Source organism: Xiphophorus hellerii, chromosome 10 (genome assembly GCF_003331165.1).
Source record: "Xiphophorus hellerii strain 12219 chromosome 10, Xiphophorus_hellerii-4.1, whole genome shotgun sequence".
Taxonomy (NCBI): domain Eukaryota; kingdom Metazoa; phylum Chordata; class Actinopteri; order Cyprinodontiformes; family Poeciliidae; genus Xiphophorus; species Xiphophorus hellerii.
This window is the reverse complement of record NC_045681.1, coordinates 16158887-16178352: the sequence shown is the minus strand read 5'-3', so window position 1 is coordinate 16178352 and position 19466 is coordinate 16158887. Positions and strand designations below refer to the sequence as shown.

The 19466-nt window shown below is 42.2% G+C and overlaps 1 protein-coding gene across 5 annotated transcripts in view; it reads left to right on the top strand.

Moving 5' to 3' along the window:
* aatkb (apoptosis-associated tyrosine kinase b) overlaps positions 1–19297 on the top strand; it is a 64237-nt gene extending 44940 nt beyond the window's left edge. For 3 of the 5 annotated variants that reach the window (XM_032574639.1, XM_032574641.1, XM_032574643.1), the window contains 11 exons: positions 5453–5532; positions 6446–6564; positions 7063–7150; positions 8068–8201; positions 8546–8630; positions 8812–8933; positions 10322–10471; positions 10669–14146; positions 14698–14833; positions 14920–15126; positions 15656–19297. In XM_032574639.1, coding sequence (XP_032430530.1) covers positions 5453–5532; positions 6446–6564; positions 7063–7150; positions 8068–8201; positions 8546–8630; positions 8812–8933; positions 10322–10471; positions 10669–14146; positions 14698–14833; positions 14920–15126; positions 15656–15684 — 4628 coding nt within the window. In that variant the 3' untranslated portion in view covers positions 15685–19297. Of the gene's footprint in view, positions 1–4586; positions 4874–5452; positions 5533–6445; positions 6565–7062; positions 7151–8067; positions 8202–8545; positions 8631–8811; positions 8934–10321; positions 10472–10668; positions 14147–14697; positions 14834–14919; positions 15127–15655 lie in introns of those variants that run through there. The other 2 variants (XM_032574642.1, XM_032574640.1) reach the window with 2 other exon arrangements.
* The last annotated feature ends 169 nt before the right edge of the window (positions 19298–19466 follow it).

The window sequence follows — 19466 nt, the reverse complement described above, 5'->3', positions numbered from 1 at the left end:
AAGTCCAAGTCACTGACTGAAATGTTACTTGAGTTAAAGTCTTAAAGTATCTGAAACTTCTTGTACTTAAGTATGGAAGTTACTGTAAAAATGGATGTACTCAAGTAATGTAATGAAAAGTACAAGTAAAAAGTAAAACAAAGCAAATGCAGTTTGAATGACATTTTTTATATTTTGGTAAACTTGTCAAATACACTTAAAATAATGTACCCAACCAAGTGCAGGCAAAATTAAACCTGCTAATAGATATACCTGCAGGCATCATTTAGTTAAGAAAATTAGGTGCTTTACCTATAGCACAAGGTTAACTTAACCTGCTTTACAACTGAACCAGCTTCTTAGTATACCCTCCAGGACAGAAAATACAAAGTTTTTGTAAGCCTTAAGTTTTCCCTTCAAGTAAGGTCAGTGCTGAAAATGAGAAAAATAAATAGTACAGAAAATGCGGCCAACATGAAGAAAAAGAGCTGTTACGATTACTCTACTTCACAAATCAGTGAATCAGTCAATGCTACAGTCAGTAGGTGGTGCACACAACTGGTCATTATGCAAAAGAAAAAAAGAATTGGGAGGGAAATGCAGCTTATTGGCATCTGTAAACCTGGTTTTGAACTTGCATGCCTTTCCTATATTCGTTAAATTTAGTCTAAATTGCTATCGCTATGGCTTCTGTCCCCCCTTGAACAGAGGAGTCTAGGTAGCCTGCTACAGTCAACATTAGGCCTAAGCTAAATACACCACGTGTGGAACTGAAACAATGCCAAACAAAGTTCATTTATGGTCAAGATTTCACAATACAGTAGTGCCTGGTGACCAAGCTATAGTTACTGAAGCAGGAGGATTATAACCATTTCATAAGAAGTTACCTCGATGTGTTTCTTCAAGTTGGACGGGGAGTTTTTGTAAGATAGAATTTCTACATCTTCGGGAAGGAATAACATACACTGCATCTTTAACACCCACGAAAGAGTGTATTGTGTTTAAATAAGGCCATGGGCTCTCATCACCAGCTGGTGGTTCCCCTGGAGCCGTGTCCGATGTAGTGGGAGAAGCGAAACAGGTGTATCCTATTGGTGGTGATGAACAAGCCCAGGCAAGTAGGCTACCCACTTTGTTCGGTAGCCTACTTGCTACTTGCTAATCAGTAGGTGGGATCAAAACACTTGCGTTTCTCTCTCTCGCTTTTTTGTAACGAGTAACTAAACCACACATTGAAAATGTATCGGAGTAAAAGTACGCAATTAAGTTCGGAAATATAGTGAAGTAAAAGTGAAAGTCATCAAAAATTTTCATACTCGAGGAAAGTATGAAGTACTCCAAAATATACTTAAGTAAAGTAGTGAAGTATTTTTACTTCGTTACTATACAACACTGGTGTTGCAGTTATGGCTGCAAGGCTCTTGTTAATGTTTCTACTCGTTCTGCACATCTAGAGTCACCTCAAATTCGGTTAAAGTGGGCGGAGATGTAACTTTTCAAGTCTGGACTTAAACTTTGGACTTTGACTGGGCCAATCTCACATAGGAATATGCTTCGATATAAAAAACTGTAGCTCTGGCTATGTGTTTATTGTTGGTGTCCTGCTGGGAAGTAAACATCCTCCACAGTTTCAAGTGGGGTTTTTTTTTCCATTTTTTATTTTGCAGCTGCTAACAGAGTTCCTTCCAGGATTGTCCTGCATTTGACTCAAACATTTTCTCATTAACTCTGTCCAGCTTCTCTGTCCCTTCTGAAGAAAAGCTTTCAAACTATATGAAGCCGCAAGGCGACTGCAGCGTCAGTTTTTCTCCTCACACAGTGTTTTGCAGGTAACTTCAGCTCTGCGACTCCTTCAGGTTCGCACCGGTCTCCTCCTGCTTTGTGTTAAACAAATAGAAGCATATGGTAATGTAGCAAAGTGTGAAAAAGATTAATGCAGTCAAAAACTTTGGTGCTCCACTGGAGGAAAACGAACAAAAAAAATAAAGATGGGAGGCGACCGCGCCAAATCTGAGACCGAATGAGGCCGAGGAGATCTAACAGTTCAGGGAGTGTAGAACTAGGTCGAAGATTTCTCATAAGTCGTCAACATGGAAGTGTTTTGCTGCCCTGCGTTAAGCGCCCGCTCTCAGCCAGTGTTCCTGAGTAGGTGGAGGTCTTAATAAGCCATCAGTGCTGCAGGAGCTTGGCTCAGACAGAGGCTCCGTTTAAAGGACCCGCCCTGATGCAGCTGTCGAGTGTTGCAGGCTGCTGTGTGAATCGAATGAAACTAACACCCATTCAGAGGAGACATGGGAGCAGGAATCCACACGAGCACAAAAACAAGTTCAAAAACATGTTTAAATACGTGCAGAGGGATCGACCAAGCACTTTTAATGGATCTGTTTGTAAGTCAGTTCTGCCTTTCGAGGGTTAAACTTTACCTTTAAACAGTCAATTGAGGACAGGAGCCACTGGGATGAGTGGGAATGATGGGAATTCCTTTCGGCTCTGAGTGGTTTAAATGCATCTTGATAAAAACATCTCTGCTTCAGCAGCCATTATGTAACAGAGAGGCTCTTTGTTTTGGTACTCAGCAACAATCAGCTTGGAGATGCAGAGATGCTGCTGTCAAACGGAGCTTGAGTTACTTTATGTATCTATGAGAAGGTTTTTTTTTCTCTCCTTCGACTGTTGGACAGACTTGGGTTTTTACCCACAATTTTTTCTGCAGTTGTTGCTGAGAAATTATTCTGTCACTTTTTTTTTCTTTTTTTTTTTTTAAATAAAAGGCCTGTGGAGACCGACTGGCCGTCAGAGGCAACAGGAAGTGGCAGAGTCTGCAGGTCGACATGTTGGGGAGCGGATTCCTGACCTAGAGTTATTTAAAGCTACACAATTTACTTTCAATATACATAATGGATAAACAAAGCCCTGTAAATTTTACTGGGTTAAATATTTCACTAGAGACCAAAACATGTTGCAGTTTTTAGAACGCCGCATGCAGCAGACACTGCTCCTCACTAAACAGCCTGCAGATATTTCTGCCATCACACCCTCACTATTTCTAAGCATTTAGACATCTACAGTAGTTTTTGAACATGTGGACAGATGCTCTTTAATATTACAGCCTAATGATGAATATTGGCTCAATCTTGAAGAAAATGAAATCTTTTCAAGATTAGATGTCTGATGTGAGTGCCTGACAGGATCATGTTCAAATAGAAACCAGAAAATGAGTATTGATAACATGCAGGGTACGTTCATGATTTAAAGACCTCACAATCCAAACTGAGGATATATTTTTAATCATGGCTGCATTTATTTTTCAGTAACATTTTTCGGTCTTTATTGCATTCCGAGAACAAATACAGATTCGATGAGAACTGCTTTATTGCTAACGAGTGCTGGTCGTTTGGTGCGTTTTTATTTTTGTTTTGTGCTATTTTAGGTCCAATGGAGCAAATTAAAGATGCTTTAATTTGTTCCCACCAGGGGGATGTTTCATAACAGAGGTTTTAAAGTAAATTTCTATGTTCTACTCAGAGTGTTTTTCAAAGAAATATGGTTACTTGACTCCTTTATATCGTGCATACCAGCAGTAGATTTCTCATACATATTGTAGTTTAATCAATGATCATAATCTCAAGAATGAACTGGCAAAAACAGAATCAGAACAAAATAAATGGAAATAGGGTGCAATAGAAAATCTTCAGAAAATTATAAGCAGTTCAAAGATGAGATTTATGCATTTTTACTATTATTCATCTCAATAGGTTATGAAAATACCAAAGCAAGCTACACTGTTCTTCAATACTTTAAAAGTGAAATGGTTTGTTTGCAAAGGCATAAGATATAAAACGGAAGGACCCAAATGGAAATGTGTAGGTATGAAACGGCAATGCTAATTAGCACCATTGACCTGAAGAAATCAAAGACAGTTAGCACAGAGTTCCAACTATAAATATTGCACATCAACATGTCCTGAGGACAGGAAGGGAGCCCGTGGATCTAGGAGCTGCAAAATGTGAACATGAGGTCATTTAAACCAGCGCTGGACTCTCTGGCAGTTCCTGTGAAGAGTGATGTTGCACAACTCTGGAAACCGTGACTGATCTCCACATTGTAGACTTGACCATGGAGGAAAGGCTAATGCTAACTCTGAGATTGCTGGTGGAGAAACCGGTTTGTGTTTGCTGCAGCAGATGTTTCTAGTAGCTTTTATGAAATACCACCACAGGTTTGGAGCAGGAGCAGTCTGGTACATGTTTCTCCCATTGTTCTGTTAGATTTATGAATATTTGAGGGAAACATGTCGCCGTAGGTGGAACCCTCTGCCTGGTGCTGTTTATTTCTTTGTCATGGAGCTGGGAGATAATAGTCCCAGTGTGTGCACCCTAGCTGGTCCTAACTGGTACCATGCTGTCCTACGCGGCCAAACAATGGCGACTATTCTGCTGTTGGGCCGGGGAGAAAGTGGGTGTAAAGAATGACCAATCTGGAGAAGGAACGTAGGGGTCCAGTAAGGCCTCCACACAGGGACCGGACAGGACAAAGATCTGCTTGTTGGCTGCTTTGCTACCAGAATCAAAGTGTCATGGAGGGTGATGCAGATGGAAACTAAAGGAAAGGGCAGGGAGGGGAGGAGAGGGAGACGCAGCAATCGGTTGGTTTGGCTGAGTTGGGACAGCAGGACACCTTCTGCAGCCAGGATGGGTGCAGGTCATCAGGGGGTGCTGACAGCGATGCTTCGGATAACCGGACCATCTGACAGTTTGGTGCCACGGAAAGACCAGCACAGATCAAACACAATGGAGGATGTTGTGTTTACTCTTCAACGACCGGCATGTTGGGATAATCCACTTCAGAGACGGCTGAGAGCAACTGAGAGTGGATACCTAAAAGCTCAGATGTGGTGTGTTATGTAGCAGCCTTGAGTTTCTTTAATTAGCTTCCTTTCAACACTTTTCTGTGCATTTTTGCAGCTTTTTAAGTAAAATTTCTCTCTCTAATCGATAAGAATGTGTTGCTATTTGGAAAGTCAGACAATCTCAGAAATCATTTTGTTGTGCTGCAGTTTTAAATGCCTCAGATTACAAGGGTATAGATTGTTTTCAGCCATTCAATCTCCACCGTCTCCATCCATCAGCGCTGACATTTATTTCAGCTTGTCTGTGCAACGAGATCCATCAGAGCGTTCAGCAGCCGTGCGTTCACATTACCCTGTGTTTGTGTGATATCGCTGCATAAACACCAAAACACTGTTTGGTGTTTTAGCCCTATGATTATGATTTACAATGCATTTAAATGAATGCACTCCGTATTCAGCCAGATGGATTCTCATGAGCAATTTATATTTCAACCACACACCAGCCTGATCAGGAAATTTATCAGTTGTTCTCTGGCGTAATGCGGTTTGTCGGAAATGTGCTAAAGCATGCTGAACGACTGAATCAAGTCTTTTTTCCCCCTTCTTCTTCTTCATCTCCTTCAGCCCAGCTGCTGAAGTCCTCTGAACTGACTCGCCACAGTCTGCTCTACCTGAAGGAGATCGGACATGGATGGTTCGGGAAGGTAAGAAAGACCACCTGTAGTTTTTTAGAGTGCATTCACACCAACCCTGTTTAGTCCACTTTAATCAACTTCAGTTTGTTTGCCAAGAAAGTCGTGCTTATTTTGGGAGGTGTGAACCGCGCAATCGACCTCTGATGCAGTTCAGAAGCCAAGCATATCAAAGACTGCTCCAAAAGCAGGAAGTGGACTATAGCGCAGGGTGTTCTGGGTAAACAGAACCTAAACAAACACACAAGTGGGAGAAATTGCTCATGGTCTTTTACCAAATACGGAAGAGAAATCCTACAACCGCTAAAATTTTATGCTACTCCATTTTTGTTTTCATTTTGTGAAAAAGGAAGTTGCTCTCATGTCTTCTTCTGAGGTTTTCATGTTGTTTCCTTAAGTGGGATTTCCTGTGGGTTTAATTTGTTTGACACAGTGCTGTGTGAAGGCAAACCACACCAGCTGAAAATGTAACAAATGTTCCAATTTTGTTCCCCAATCGAACCGAGTCTGCCGGACTATCAGGTGTGAAAACACCCTTGGTTGCACCAAGGACCCTCCTGTAATTCAATGTGTTGCCTGTGGTGCGATAAATAACAGCTGCTTTGTTCCAGAGGCGATGCTCGCAGCTCCGCGTACAAACATTGCGCTGCTACAGTGTTTAGAAGCCATCACTGCCAGTAGGAAAGCCTCATGTTTCTGCAACCAGTTAACATTTTTCTCCCTTCTACCCTTCCCTCTGTCTTTTGTCTGTTTCTGACTCGTCTCACACAAACACACCCGCCCTTTCCATCCCTGTGTACCTTTACTGGGTATGTCCATATATGTATGTCTGCTTCACATCTTCGTGTGAATGGGTTTACCGGTGTCTCTGTGTGTATGCTTGCTTCCTCCCCGTATGCATTTGTCTGTGCCTACGCTGTTCCAGGTTCTGCTCGGGGAGGTGAACACGGGCCTGAACACCACCCAGGTGGTGGTGAAGGAGCTCAAAGTCAGCGCCAGTGTGCAGGACCAGATGCATTTCCTGGAGGAAGCTCAACCCTATCGGTAAAACGTTACACCCAATACCACATCTGGTCTCTTTATCAATTGAACTGACCCTATGGAGAAAATGTCTGCCCTCTTAAAATGCTTCTAGAGTGACTCTGACATAGAAATTACAAGGAATATCAAAGTATGAATAGAAAATATTAAATACAGCAACACTCCTGAAACTGGAAATAAATCTTTAAGAGGATGAAAAACGAAAGATCCAATGATTTCGTAAATGGAAATGTTGGGCCTTATAAAAACGTCCATTTTCAAGAGTTTTCACACAACCACTGAAGCAGACCTATTCCAGACACTGTTCTCCCAGTTTCATGAAATCCAGGCTGGATTTCATCATCAGAGCAAATATAGAGGCTTCGATGTATTCAGATCCTACATGCAATAAACAAACACATGCATGTGTCCACAGTAATGTTCAGAGAGTTGTGCTTTCTCTGTCAGTTTAAAGAGAAATGCCTTTAAGCGTTTCTGCTCTTCCTGCTTTCTGCTCTCCAGCACGCTCCAGCACCCGGCTCTGCTGCAGTGCCTGGCCCAGTGCACTGAAGTCACTCCCTACCTGCTGGTCATGGAGTTCTGTCCACTGGTGAGTCTCCATAGAAATACAGCAGATTGATCCAAACACACAACAATCAGGACAGACTTAACTCCTAAAAACACTTGTAAACACTTAATATCCTAGCATTAGTGGTGACACAATCTGAACGTTTCACCATCAGACCTTTGCTTTTATTTGAAGCCTGAAACATTTAGATAAGTTGTAGATTAATTCTCTAATGATCTTGTCCCACTGAGGCTGGCAACTACTGGATTCTAGAAATTATAAAATTCAACAATCTTCACCTGTATCTAATAGATTATTTACCCTGATATATTTATTTAACTTTAAAAAAAAAGGATATAATTGGAGAATTTCTTCAAATCTAATAAATTTGTAGCTGTTTTTTTTTTTTTTTTACCATTTAGTGGGACTTCCAGGCTTCCTGGGACAAAGTGCAATATGTTCTCTTTTGTTCTGAAACAATAAATGCAATTGATTTTTCAGCCAAATCATCCACTGCATTTCCAGTAGCACTGAACAATTTTACCGACTTGGAAAACTGATGGAATATTTTGTGAACTTGATCAGGTTAAATGTTATTTATCTTATGTATAAAGTCAACCTTTTAAAAAAGGTTGACTTTATACATAAGATTATTTCATGGGAAGAAATAGAGGTAAGAAATGCTTCACAGGAAAAGAAGCAGCTGTTTGTGCTGGAGTCTTTAGAGTTGTTAAACAGTTAGATGAGACTGTCAGTTCGAGTTGAACTCGCTCAGCTGCAGCAGGCTGGATTTTTCCACAGATCGCCACATAAATCTGAGGATCTGCTTCTCCTTCATGCAAACTTCTTCAGCTGAACAGGAAATGGAGGCCAGAAAGAGCAGTTCACTGCCAAACACCGCCCTCCAGTGGTCAAACCTTGTGGCATGCAGGTGTATTATTTTCCTTTGTTGTGTCCAGGGGGATGTGAAGGGTTACCTCCGAAGCTGCAGGTCGAATGAGGCGATCACCCCTGATCCCCTGATTCTGCAAAGGATGGCCTGTGACATTGCATCAGGACTGCTGCACCTGCACAAACACAACTTCACCCACAGGTAGTCCCAAGCTGCTGCTGATTAGTTGGCATTTGTGTGACTTACAACAAAAAATTCAGATGCTGCACCAACTTTGCTTCCAGTTGCTTCCTGAAACAACATCCTGGTGCTGCCTGAGTGCTGCTTATTGACTCCAGCATCAGTGATTTTGTTGCAGGCGGTGGCCTCTCCTCCCCAGATCAGCTTTATTAAAGGCACAACATGTTGCAGATGAAAAGGTGCAATGTTCCACCACCAGTGACAGCTGAAACATCTTAAACAAGAGCATCCACGATGTTATCCTGTGTACTATTTCATTAAATGGTGCAGATGTGTAAGAGGTGTTTATCTGCATCTCTTATCAGCGACCTGGCTCTGAGGAACTGCCTGCTGACTGCTGACATCTCGGTGAAGATCGGAGATTACGGTCTGGCGCACACAAAGTATAAGGTAGATCCACGTGAGGTTCCCGAACAGAATGTTAATATTTGATTTTGCCGAAGAAACTGTGTTTGTTTGTCTGACGACGGCAGAAAAATAACTTGGATTTATCCCTGCTAACATTTGTAATGCACAACTCAGGTGTTTCAGAGTCAAATCATGAAATATGTTAATATTTCTACTTTACCAGGATGATTTCTACGTGACCTCGGATCAGACGTATGTGCCACTGCGCTGGATCGCCCCTGAGCTGGTGGATGAGGTTCATGGAAACCTGCTGTTAGCTGATCAGACCCAGCAGAGCAACATCTGGTAGAACCAATAACTACCTCACACATTTAGACATTTTAATTTCCCTTTTATGCATTAGACTCCAATAGACTTTTAGTGGTTGTTGGTATGTAGTTTCAATGTGTATTCTGCAGCATGATCACTTCTATAAGAGAAAACAAATATCTGTACAAAGACACAAATTCAGTAGCGTGTCATTAAAATGCCGTAAGCTGTTTATTATAACCCAATCTAATTACTTAATCAAAAAAGTAGATTCCAATCTTTAACAGGTGATGTTCAATCTTACAACAATCAATTTGGTGTGCTAATTATTTTTCCTCTCTGATTCTGGTCAGAGGTTCTTGTCGTCTGGCCAGTTTAATCGTTCACTATTTTTATGGTTGGTTTATTTTAAAGACAGGGCATGACGGTGCATTCAAGTACCCCTAAACTTGTTTTGTAATTTCCACTAAATTGGCTAAGTGTGATTCATTTATGATTGTAAGCAGAAAACTTTGTGCCAATATTGATCCACAGTTCCTAAAGAACAGTTGTGACTATTTGCATATTAAATCTAAAAATGCTCACTTTGGTTAAATCTCATGTTTAAGGTCTTCTAATAACACAACACAGTCATTTCTACACATAATTGCAGCTAATTCCTTATTTTTGCACACACACAAAAAAAAAATTCACCTGTTAGCAAAACTGAAACATTTGACTCTGTTCTGTGTAAACAACCTGTTCAAACTCTATGTTCAGCTTTTAATACGGCTCAATTATTTCAAGAACATGTGAACAACTTGGGGAAGGTTTGGATGTTTAGTGGGAGAATCTTTCATCGGAAGTTTTTTTTTTAGCTTCAAGGCAAAGAAGCTTGGATGAATTTATGCTTTTAAACGGCTACCAGCAGCATAGTATCAGAGCTTATTGTGCAGAATATGCATATTTCTACAATAGACAAACTGCTTGTAAATTGTTAATCATTGCAGAGAATTTATTGGTTTAACAGTGTGAAGATCAGAATTCCTTTGGCTACATCTACAGTCTGCAGCCTATCTATTCTATTGGATTCACAGAGAAAGTTTTCATTGAAGAGCTTGCCTGAGAATTGCAGAAACTCTGCATTTTCTGGCCAAAAGATGCACCATCAGTGCGTTGGACCTGTTACTAACATAAGTAGCAGTTTTATGATCTAACACAATCCTTTGGGCCGTATTTGCAGCTGCATATGAACAAAATTAGTTTTCTCACCAGATAAAGAGGAAATGTAAGAAAAAGAGAAGACTAAAATAAATTCTGTGACTGGAGAAGGCGTTTGACCCAATCAGCTCAGCAAAAAAGTCTTATATTATGAGATGAAAGCATGGATACTATGAGATTGTGAGGATCTAAAGGTGGATGTCCACGCTGTCTCGTCCTCCCAGGTCTCTTGGTGTGACCATCTGGGAGCTGTTTGAGCTGGGAAACCAGCCCTATAGACACTACTCTGACAGACAGGTCCTGACGTATGCTGTAAGAGAGCAGCAACTGCGACTTCCCAAGCCGCTGCTCAAAGTTCCCCTGGCTGAGCGCTGGTGAGTCACACACAGATGCAGGCATGCCCATTGGGGAGGAAGACAAATGCAACAAAACACAGAGCCAAGAACAACTCAGTGAAATCACTTCCGGGATTAGCAGATAAAAGTTCCCTTCTCAGATTATCACATTTGTTTTTAGTCAGTTTTATCGGTTAACTCTGAACACTTTCCCTTCTCATTTTTGGGTTCCTCAGGTATGAGGTGATGCAATTCTGCTGGCTCCAACCTGACCAGAGACCCAATGCAGAGGAAGTCCACCTGTTGCTCAGCTATCTGTGTGCAAAAGGGGCCAGCGAGGCCGAAGAGGACTTTGAGAGGCGCTGGAACTCACTGCGTCCCAACGCTGGATTCAACGGTCACCACACCGCCTCAACGATATCTAGAGACCAACCCTCCTTAACCTCCTCTTCCTTCCCTTTACTGGAGCAGTTTTCATCTGGTGATGGCTACCATTCAGAGTCTGGAGATGACATACTTACAGTCACAGAGACCATCCATGGCCTGAACTTTGAGTACAAGTGGGAGCAAGCCAGAGCAGAGTCATCCTACATATCCCAAGAGTCCTCAAGTACTTCTGCTCAGGCCAACCATCATTGTCCAGAAGTGTTTTATCCACCAGGGGGCATTGTTGGAGGATGTCCCATGGAGAGCCTAAGCCACGGAGTTTCTCCTACCTCCTATCAACCAAAACACTTGCATCCTCCCAGTGTGCTCCCTGTCCTCAGCGCCCATAGTCCCTCAGTAAGCAGTGAATATTACATCCGTATTGAGGAGCCTGTGGACTGTAACATGGATCCAGATTACAACATGTGCTCCTACAGCCCAGACTACCAGGGCAGCAGCGGGAGCTTCCTGACTGGCAGTGCAGACTCTGGTGAATGCATGGCCTGCCCATCACAGACCAAAACCATGGGTCCTTACTGGTCTGCTGACATCCATAAATCTGATCTGTATGACTCCAATGATTCAAGTCCAGCCATCTCCTTGACAATGGAGCCTCTTTTAGGTCAGGTTTCAGACAGCAGCCCCCTTCGACCATGGGAGTCAAGTCACTATGTGTCCTATAAAGACAGAGATGGGGGCTACTACTATGAGCACTCCCCTCCTTTAGAAATTGATCCTTATCTGGTTGGAAGTGAGCATTCCAGTGAGCATCTCCAAGAAAGCTGGGGGTCAAGAAGCCTTCGTCAGGCTTTAGGAGAACTGGAGAACCCTCTGGGTATATCCCCATCTGTGACCAGTCCACCTGAACAGGCCTACAGAGCGACATACCTGGACACCAGCCAAACCTCTCTCTTAGGGAAGAACATGACAGGGGGCTACTATGATATGATGGGCTCTTTAAGGAAGACCATGCCTAGTCACACGAGACACAATAGCCACTCAGTCAGTATCAACATGAAGACCGGAGGCGCGCTCTTCATCGGACACAGAGACAGTGACACAGAAGAAGAAGAGGAGGACATATTTCTCGAGAGACACACCTGCAACACGTGGCCTTCGAAACACAGGCACAGCAGCGGAGGACACCACAGGCGGGCGAGCCACAGCTGCAGACAAGACTCTTACACCGACTTCAACTACACCATGCCAAGTACAGACATCGAAGACACCTGGCCGGACCAGCACAGCCTGGCTTTTCACTCTCTGCCCAAACCCATCGACTATTTAGAGCCACACCAGGCCAAAGATAACAATGCCTGCCTCAGCCTGAGTAAACATCACACCATGGTGCCCTCAGACAACTGCAATGCCTACATCTACCTGTGCCATGAAGGGGAGACTCCGGAGACACCATCTGGAGAGTGCTGCCACACCCATTTTGTTGATCCACTCACTGGTTTGTTAGTGAGAAACAACGACTACTGTCACAGCTACAGTCACAGCAGCTACATCACAGACAAGACCACTGATATTCTCAGCAGTGAGGAGATGATCAATCTGTCACCGGCTCCAGGGGGTCCCGTTGTTTCCAAACACACTTTGATAAAGGCTGACGACTGTGAAGAGGACTATATTAATCCTTCATCTGAAGAAACGGCACTTACAGAGAAGCGAGAGGAAGTAATCAAAGAAAATCTGATCATGCAAAATCCACCAGAACCTAGAAAAGAAGAGGTAACTCTGACGATGACTAAAAACACTCCACCTCCTCCTGATAACAGGCACGTAATGGTTTCCATCACAGATCCCCAGTCGGAGCTGAGCCACACAGCCGACAGCGGCATGGACCAGGCCGGCTCCACCGTAAGTCTCATTGACATCCTCGACTGCAGCGACGAAGAAGAAGACATAACAGACGACATCACTGATGTGACTTCAGGCATCTTCGCCGATGAGGGCAATGAACTGAACGTATCTCCCGCTTTTAAATCTTTGCAGAAGCAGGTAGGAACTCCTGATTCCATGGACTCAATGGATCTGCCATCTGCTGCTGGATCTTGTGAAGGTCTCAGCCCTGCTTCTTCCCACCCTTCCAGCTCACCTAAAGCCATGGACAGCGGATATGATACAGAGAATAATGAGAGTCCGGAGTTTATCCCCAAAGAGTCCCATGACACCCGATCACAACCTCAGGGAAAGCCTACCTTGGATACCGGTCTAGAGGAAGTTCAGGAGAACCAAGAGGAAGAGGATAAAGCAGAGGTTCAACCATCATTGGGTCAAGGTTCGATTTTGGACAGCTCACAGACAGAAGACCACATTCTTTTACCACTGAGTGACAAGACTCCATACAGAGACTCTGCCTACTTTTCAGATTATGAGAATGAAAAGCAAAGTCGAGATGAGGAGAGGGATCGCCAGCTGAAAGAAATGGATCATCACAGTGATGTAGAGAAACACCATGTCGGAGGAAAAAAGGCAGAGAAAAGGAAAAGTGGAGAGGAGGAAGAACTAAAAGATGGAGTGGTGAACAAAGATTTAAAACTTGACGTGGACCACGATCCAAAAGGCAGAGCCGAATCTCTTCCTCCAGGGACAAGCTTGACAGAGAATGAGGAACCTTCAGATTCTGCCTTCAAAGCAGAGGCGATACTGGATGAATGGCCATCCCATGAAGAGAGCTCAGCCTTAGGCGACTGGGCAGCTGAGGTGGTGGGGGCCATGGAGGAAGCGCTTGGTGCCCTCAATGGAGATTCTTCTTCCAGCTTTAAGGAAGAGAAGGACATGGAGGACAAAACAGATTCTGTTGAGGCTGGCAAAGTCGAGGAAATGCCAATGAAAACAAATCACAAAAGGCCATCAGGAATGTCCGGAGAAATCCTGTACGTCTTACCCAAAGACGAGGTAGCGCTGCAGCACACAGCTAACAGCAGGAGGTTCTCTTCCTCCTCTCCTGTCTCTCCTTCCACCCCACAACCTCCACTTCCTGCGACAGAGGGCCGATCGTCTCCCGCTGACGGCGAGGAGGCCGACGAGGAGGACGCAGACACCGATGACAGCGACGATTCGGATGAGGAGCTGCGAAGCTACAGCGCGCAGGAGGAGGAGGAGGAGGAGAGTGAGGAAGAGTGCCACCCCGTGCCCATAGTGGTGAGCGACAACAGCGAGGCTCACAAACTGCGGAGCCTCCTCAAGATGCCGAGCCTGGCTGCAGAGAATCTGGAGGAGGACCATAAGAAGAAGACGGTTTCTTTCTTTGATGACGTTACCGTCTACCTGTTCGATCAGGTGAGAAGTGGAGATGGAATATTCAACTTGCTAAGAGTGTTTGTGGTTGATTTCCAATTTCCAGTTTTTATAAAGTTTTGACCAAAATGCATTTGAGCAGCATCGCTAATGCTAATTAGCTAAAATTAGTCTAATTTTACCAGGTTTTTTATTTTACCTTTTGCTCTAAGGATCATCTAATAATAAAACAGTTCTTGTTCAAATATCTTCTTAAACATTTTTCAACTTTATTTTAACTACATCGTCGGTATTGAAAGTATCTAATTTTGAGCATTCTTCCAACAGCAATAACTTCCACACTGAAGAGTGCTGTTTGGTAGTTCATGGCGGACAGTTTTTGGATTATTTTTGTTTCCAACCACCTTGGTGTCAATTAGGGCCAATCCAGCTGGAACATCATCCATTTCCCTCTGATTTCTCAGTGCATGTAAAGCTAAACTGTAGGAAGTTTACTCACGGTCGTTTCTTTGTGGGGATTAAGCTTTTTCACTGCATGGTTGGTTTTCTTAATGATTACTTTAAGTAATCATTTCCTAATATTACCTCACCAGGAGAGTCCAACTAAGGAGCTGGTTGAACACGGCTTCCCATTAGCATCCGAGGGTTCGAGCTCTGGGAGAAAATCCCAGGAAAGACCTAATATCTCAGATGATTCTTCAGATGGGAACATCTCGGAGGAGAGTGAGTGTGTTTATCGTTTTTGCGTTTATTTGTTCCTAGAAATAAAGTTTTTATAAGATAAAAACAAACATTACCTCACCATCTTCCCTCAGGCGCAGGGTTTGAGTGGGAGGACGACTTTCCCCTCCTACCTCTGCCCACATCCTCGACAGCAGCCGACTCTCCTCCGCCTCGCGCCGTCGCCAAGGCTCCGGAGCCCAAACCGGCCATCCAGTTGTCCCGGTTCACCGTTTCCTCATCCAACGTGTCTCGGTTTTCCATCACTCACATTTCTGACTCTGATATGGACTCGGCAGGAGGTTGGTCGCTTCGCCACCTGCACGCAACTCCGCTCTCTTTATGGCAGAATCATGACTGAATGCTAAAGGGCACGGAAACAGAAACTAAGCTAAATTTTGTTTAGCGCAATTGCACAAAATTAGAGAAAAGAAAAGCAGTTAGCGCATCGCAGGACGCAAAAAAAAGTCTAGGAGCTTAAAGAAGGGAACCATGTATGAGGACAGTGACACAGTCATGGGGTGTGCTGTAGGACTGAAATATTAAGTTGAAGACAGAGGTGAGAATAGTGTTGATTTCTTTAATTTACAATTAAATGATCTTATTTCTTTGTACACTAGGTACAGATAATTTTACGAGGTATAATAACCCAAAGATTGAAAAATCTCTCACCAGGGAGTCCCTATTTCTCACAAAGAAGGACAGTCAACTTCAGCTTTATCTGGCTCTACAACGACCAAGAACAGATCTTTTTAACCTTCTATAAAACTCAAAGCAAACATAAAATGTTTAAATGTAAAATTCAGTTTCTGTTTCTGTCTTTCTTTGTAGGAAGCGGTGAAGATGGAGATAAGGAATAAAAAGCAGTGGATCTTTACTGGCTCTGTGACAACAGCTGGACCTATTTTAGCATGACTTCAGATTTTTTTTTTGTCATTATTATTATTATTATTATTGTAATGTCAGGTTTTCCAAACACAAGACAGTGCCTCTTACCGCCTGCGGACACTTTGAACATAAAGCCCTCTTACCAACATGTAACACTGACCTGAGTGTAGTTTAGAATACTGAAAAGACAACGAATATCACATTTTGTGAAGGACATATGAAAGATGAACTTATTAAGGAGCCATGTATATTTTTGGATCAAAGGCATCTTGGACGAAGAAAGGACACATTTGCCACCTTTTTAATTTTTTCCATTCGTAACAATGTGGAGCCGATCTTCACTGAAACGGGATGAAAACGAAACTGCTGCCAGATTGTTGTCGAGTAAAAACATCCACTTTGTGGCTTTTTAACAACGGACGAGCACCTTGAACAAGACTGAGCAGCTTAAGACTTTCTACTTTTTAGCAAATGTTTTACTTGTACTGATAAACATCATGAATGCTTGAGGCATCACCTGTAATATAATGTTAATATTTGGTTTCATTCAGAGAGAACGGACACTGTTGTGCGAAAGGAAACGAAGCTGTCTGGTGATAGACTGAACTGTAGGTCTACTATGAACTAGTGTTTGAGACTTTTCTGTTTTACAAATAGAACATCCTCGCCACCAAACCGAGTCCATGACGCCCAAAAGCTGGAAGTAAGAGATAACTCAATTACTTTTCTTTAACAGTTCATAGTTTCAATAACCTAAAAGCTGCTAAGAATGATTCAGGACGAGAAACAGACGCTAGTTATATCCAACATCAGGAGCTTTTCGTGTTTGTATATTTTCTGTTTAAACTGAGAATCGATTCGCCTGCAAGACGGGTTTGCTTCTAGTTAATCTGAACACATAAAGGTTCTTCATCACATTGATGCAAAGATCTTGTAATTCCAGAGCAGATGGGAAGCTCTAATGTTCACTGATCCACAGTCCAGGTTGGCAGCAGCACCAAGCAGCACCAAGCAGCGCTGCGGTGATGCGTTTCTGGAACTTTATGATTCACTACGTCAAGAACAACGCCTTCAGCTTGACGGCTGTGAAAGCAAAGGAAGCGCCAGAGTTATAACAACAACTACATCATTGGGATCAACTTTAAAAAGATTGTTTTGATTTTCCTAGATTACATCGTTCATATTAAAACTTCAAATCACCTCATAATCAATTGTGCTTCTTATAATCCATCCATCTATCTTTAGCCACTTAGAGACCCTCAGACCTCCCCAGGTTTTTCTTTCTGCTCATCTACAAGAACTTTAAGACGTTTCCTAACGCAGCTGAGAGTTTCGATGTCCAGCTGGTCTTTGGTCTGCACTAAGGCCTTCTACTAGTGGAACAAATCCTTAATGGATCCCAAAAAGCTTTCCTCTTTCTGCCTGGATGAGGTCGGTCACTCTGCATGAGGAAATTAATTACATGTAGACTTGTTCTTTTGGTCATTACCCAAAACTCGTTAACACAACTGGGGGTTATTTTAACCTTTTAGACCAGTACGTATTCTTCGTCACCACAGACGTTGCACTAATGCGTCTGTTAATGTCTGGCTTCATTCTACACAACTTTATCACCAATTCAGTTTCAACCAAGACAGTTTCTCAAATTCAGTTGTAAAGAACATTTCGGCAGCATGGTAGTTCTGCTGGAAACCTTTTACAAGTGAAAGGTTTCCTGGTATGTTCTCAATCACTAATGTAATTCACCAAAAACATCATTACTATCCCACAGCTGGTTTAACAAAAAAGTTTGATTAAGGTCAAAGAAGAATACATTTCTTATGTCAACCTTCAGAAACTTTAACAAAAAGTAAAATCTAAGGTTAATAGCCTTAGATTTATCTAAAGACTTGACTGGATTGTCACTTACTAGTTCTCACGACTAGATCAGGGTTTGGAAACCTGCGGCTCCAGAGCCCAAAGTGACCATCTGATGTATCCAACAGATGAGTCTCTTAGTAACTTTGGGTAAAAGTGATAAAGCCCGATGAGTAACACTTTATTCAAAGGGCTGTGCATAAGACTGACATGACACGGTCATAAACATGACATCTGTCATGAACATGAAGGAGTCTTCATGAATGTTTACGACTGTTGTCATGAAGTGTCATTTGGTAAATAATGACACTTTTAATGAAAAGATGCATTAAAAGTTAATCAAAAGTGTCAACGTTGCATTATCCAATAAATAATGAAACTTTTAATGCAAAATCCCATTAAAACTTGCATGAAAACTCACTTAAAAATGTCAACTTTGCATTAAAAGTGTCATTATTTACTGAATGACATTTCATGACAACAGTCATAACCATTCATGAAGACGTCTCATGACAGATGTTATGTTTATAACCGTGTCGTGTCAGTCTTATGCACACCCCTTCAAATAAAGTGTTACCAAACCAACTAATGTTTTCACATACAGATACAACAAATGCAGTTTTTTTTCTCATTGAATGATTGCATTTCAGCAACATAGTGACACTATAAAAGCATCTGTAATATTTTCTCTTGCCAGCAGATTGGTAACTATGTCCACAAAACTTGGCATCACCTAGAAGAAAATGCATCCATCCACTTTTTTTGCAAAGGTTTTAACTTTTTTTTTCTGGATTTTAATAATGGTTTAAATGACGTATTATTTTCTACAGCAGACAGTGCTGGTCCATTGACTGAATAATCACAGAGTCTAACTGGGTTAAACTTCTGCAATAAAGGCTGAAACACAGTGGAGAGAGAGATTGATGTTCCTGCAATTAATTAAATATTCACAGTTGACGCTCTGTTTTAAACATCCAGTGTTTGCGCTCGGTCACTGGTTTGTAGGAGTGACAAAGAAAGTACTTTATTATTACTGTAACCTGCTGATCGTTGGCTACAGTTTTGTTTTCTGACTCTGGGATTAGCGGAACTGTTGAAACTTTCCACATTTAAAACCCGAGCCATACTGTTTTCGGGTTGGACTCAAGGATTGCAACAGTTTAGTCTGATTTATTGTCTCGGCTGATCATGAAGTGCGACAATGCTGTGATTTTTGTGTTCAATCTAAAAAAACAAACAAACAAACAAAGAGAAGAGACCCCAATGTGTTCTCAGAGCCATTAAAATGCAGGTTTCTGCTTTTAAACCAACATGTAGTGTCTTCTATGTGTTTGCCTTCAGGGGCTTTAATATTCTCTGACACTTTAGCATAGAAACATCTCGATGGCTGTCTGTAATATTTTTGTATTGAGAGAAAAATACTTTTGAGTATCGATGAGCTAGTGAGGCAGGGGAACGGACGAAATAAAGGAATATCTCTATGTTTATTGTTGCCAAAGACATGTTGTGTTGTGTTTCAGGGTTAAGTACAACTTGGTGTTTTTACCCCAAAGCAAAGACCGAGGTAAGGAGCAAGACGGCAGCTTTGGTCTGAACCGATTGTAGAAATGTGCAGGAGAAGGATTGGGATACAGTCTGTAAGATGTGCCCCCCCACTCTGACCTGTTCAAATCATTACTTTCTGTACTTTCTATTAGATATAAATAAACTCTGGTTTACACAGCTTAAGGCTTTTGTTGACTTTTTCCACAAGTGTTACTTTGAGTAAAGACGAATCTGTGATTCCCTGGAGTTTTTAAAGCACGTTTAGAAAGACCAAAGCGCAAATGATGCAATGTTCAAAAACGCAAAATACGCACAAAATGCGCTCAATCTCAGCCTAGATCTTGGTATTTAA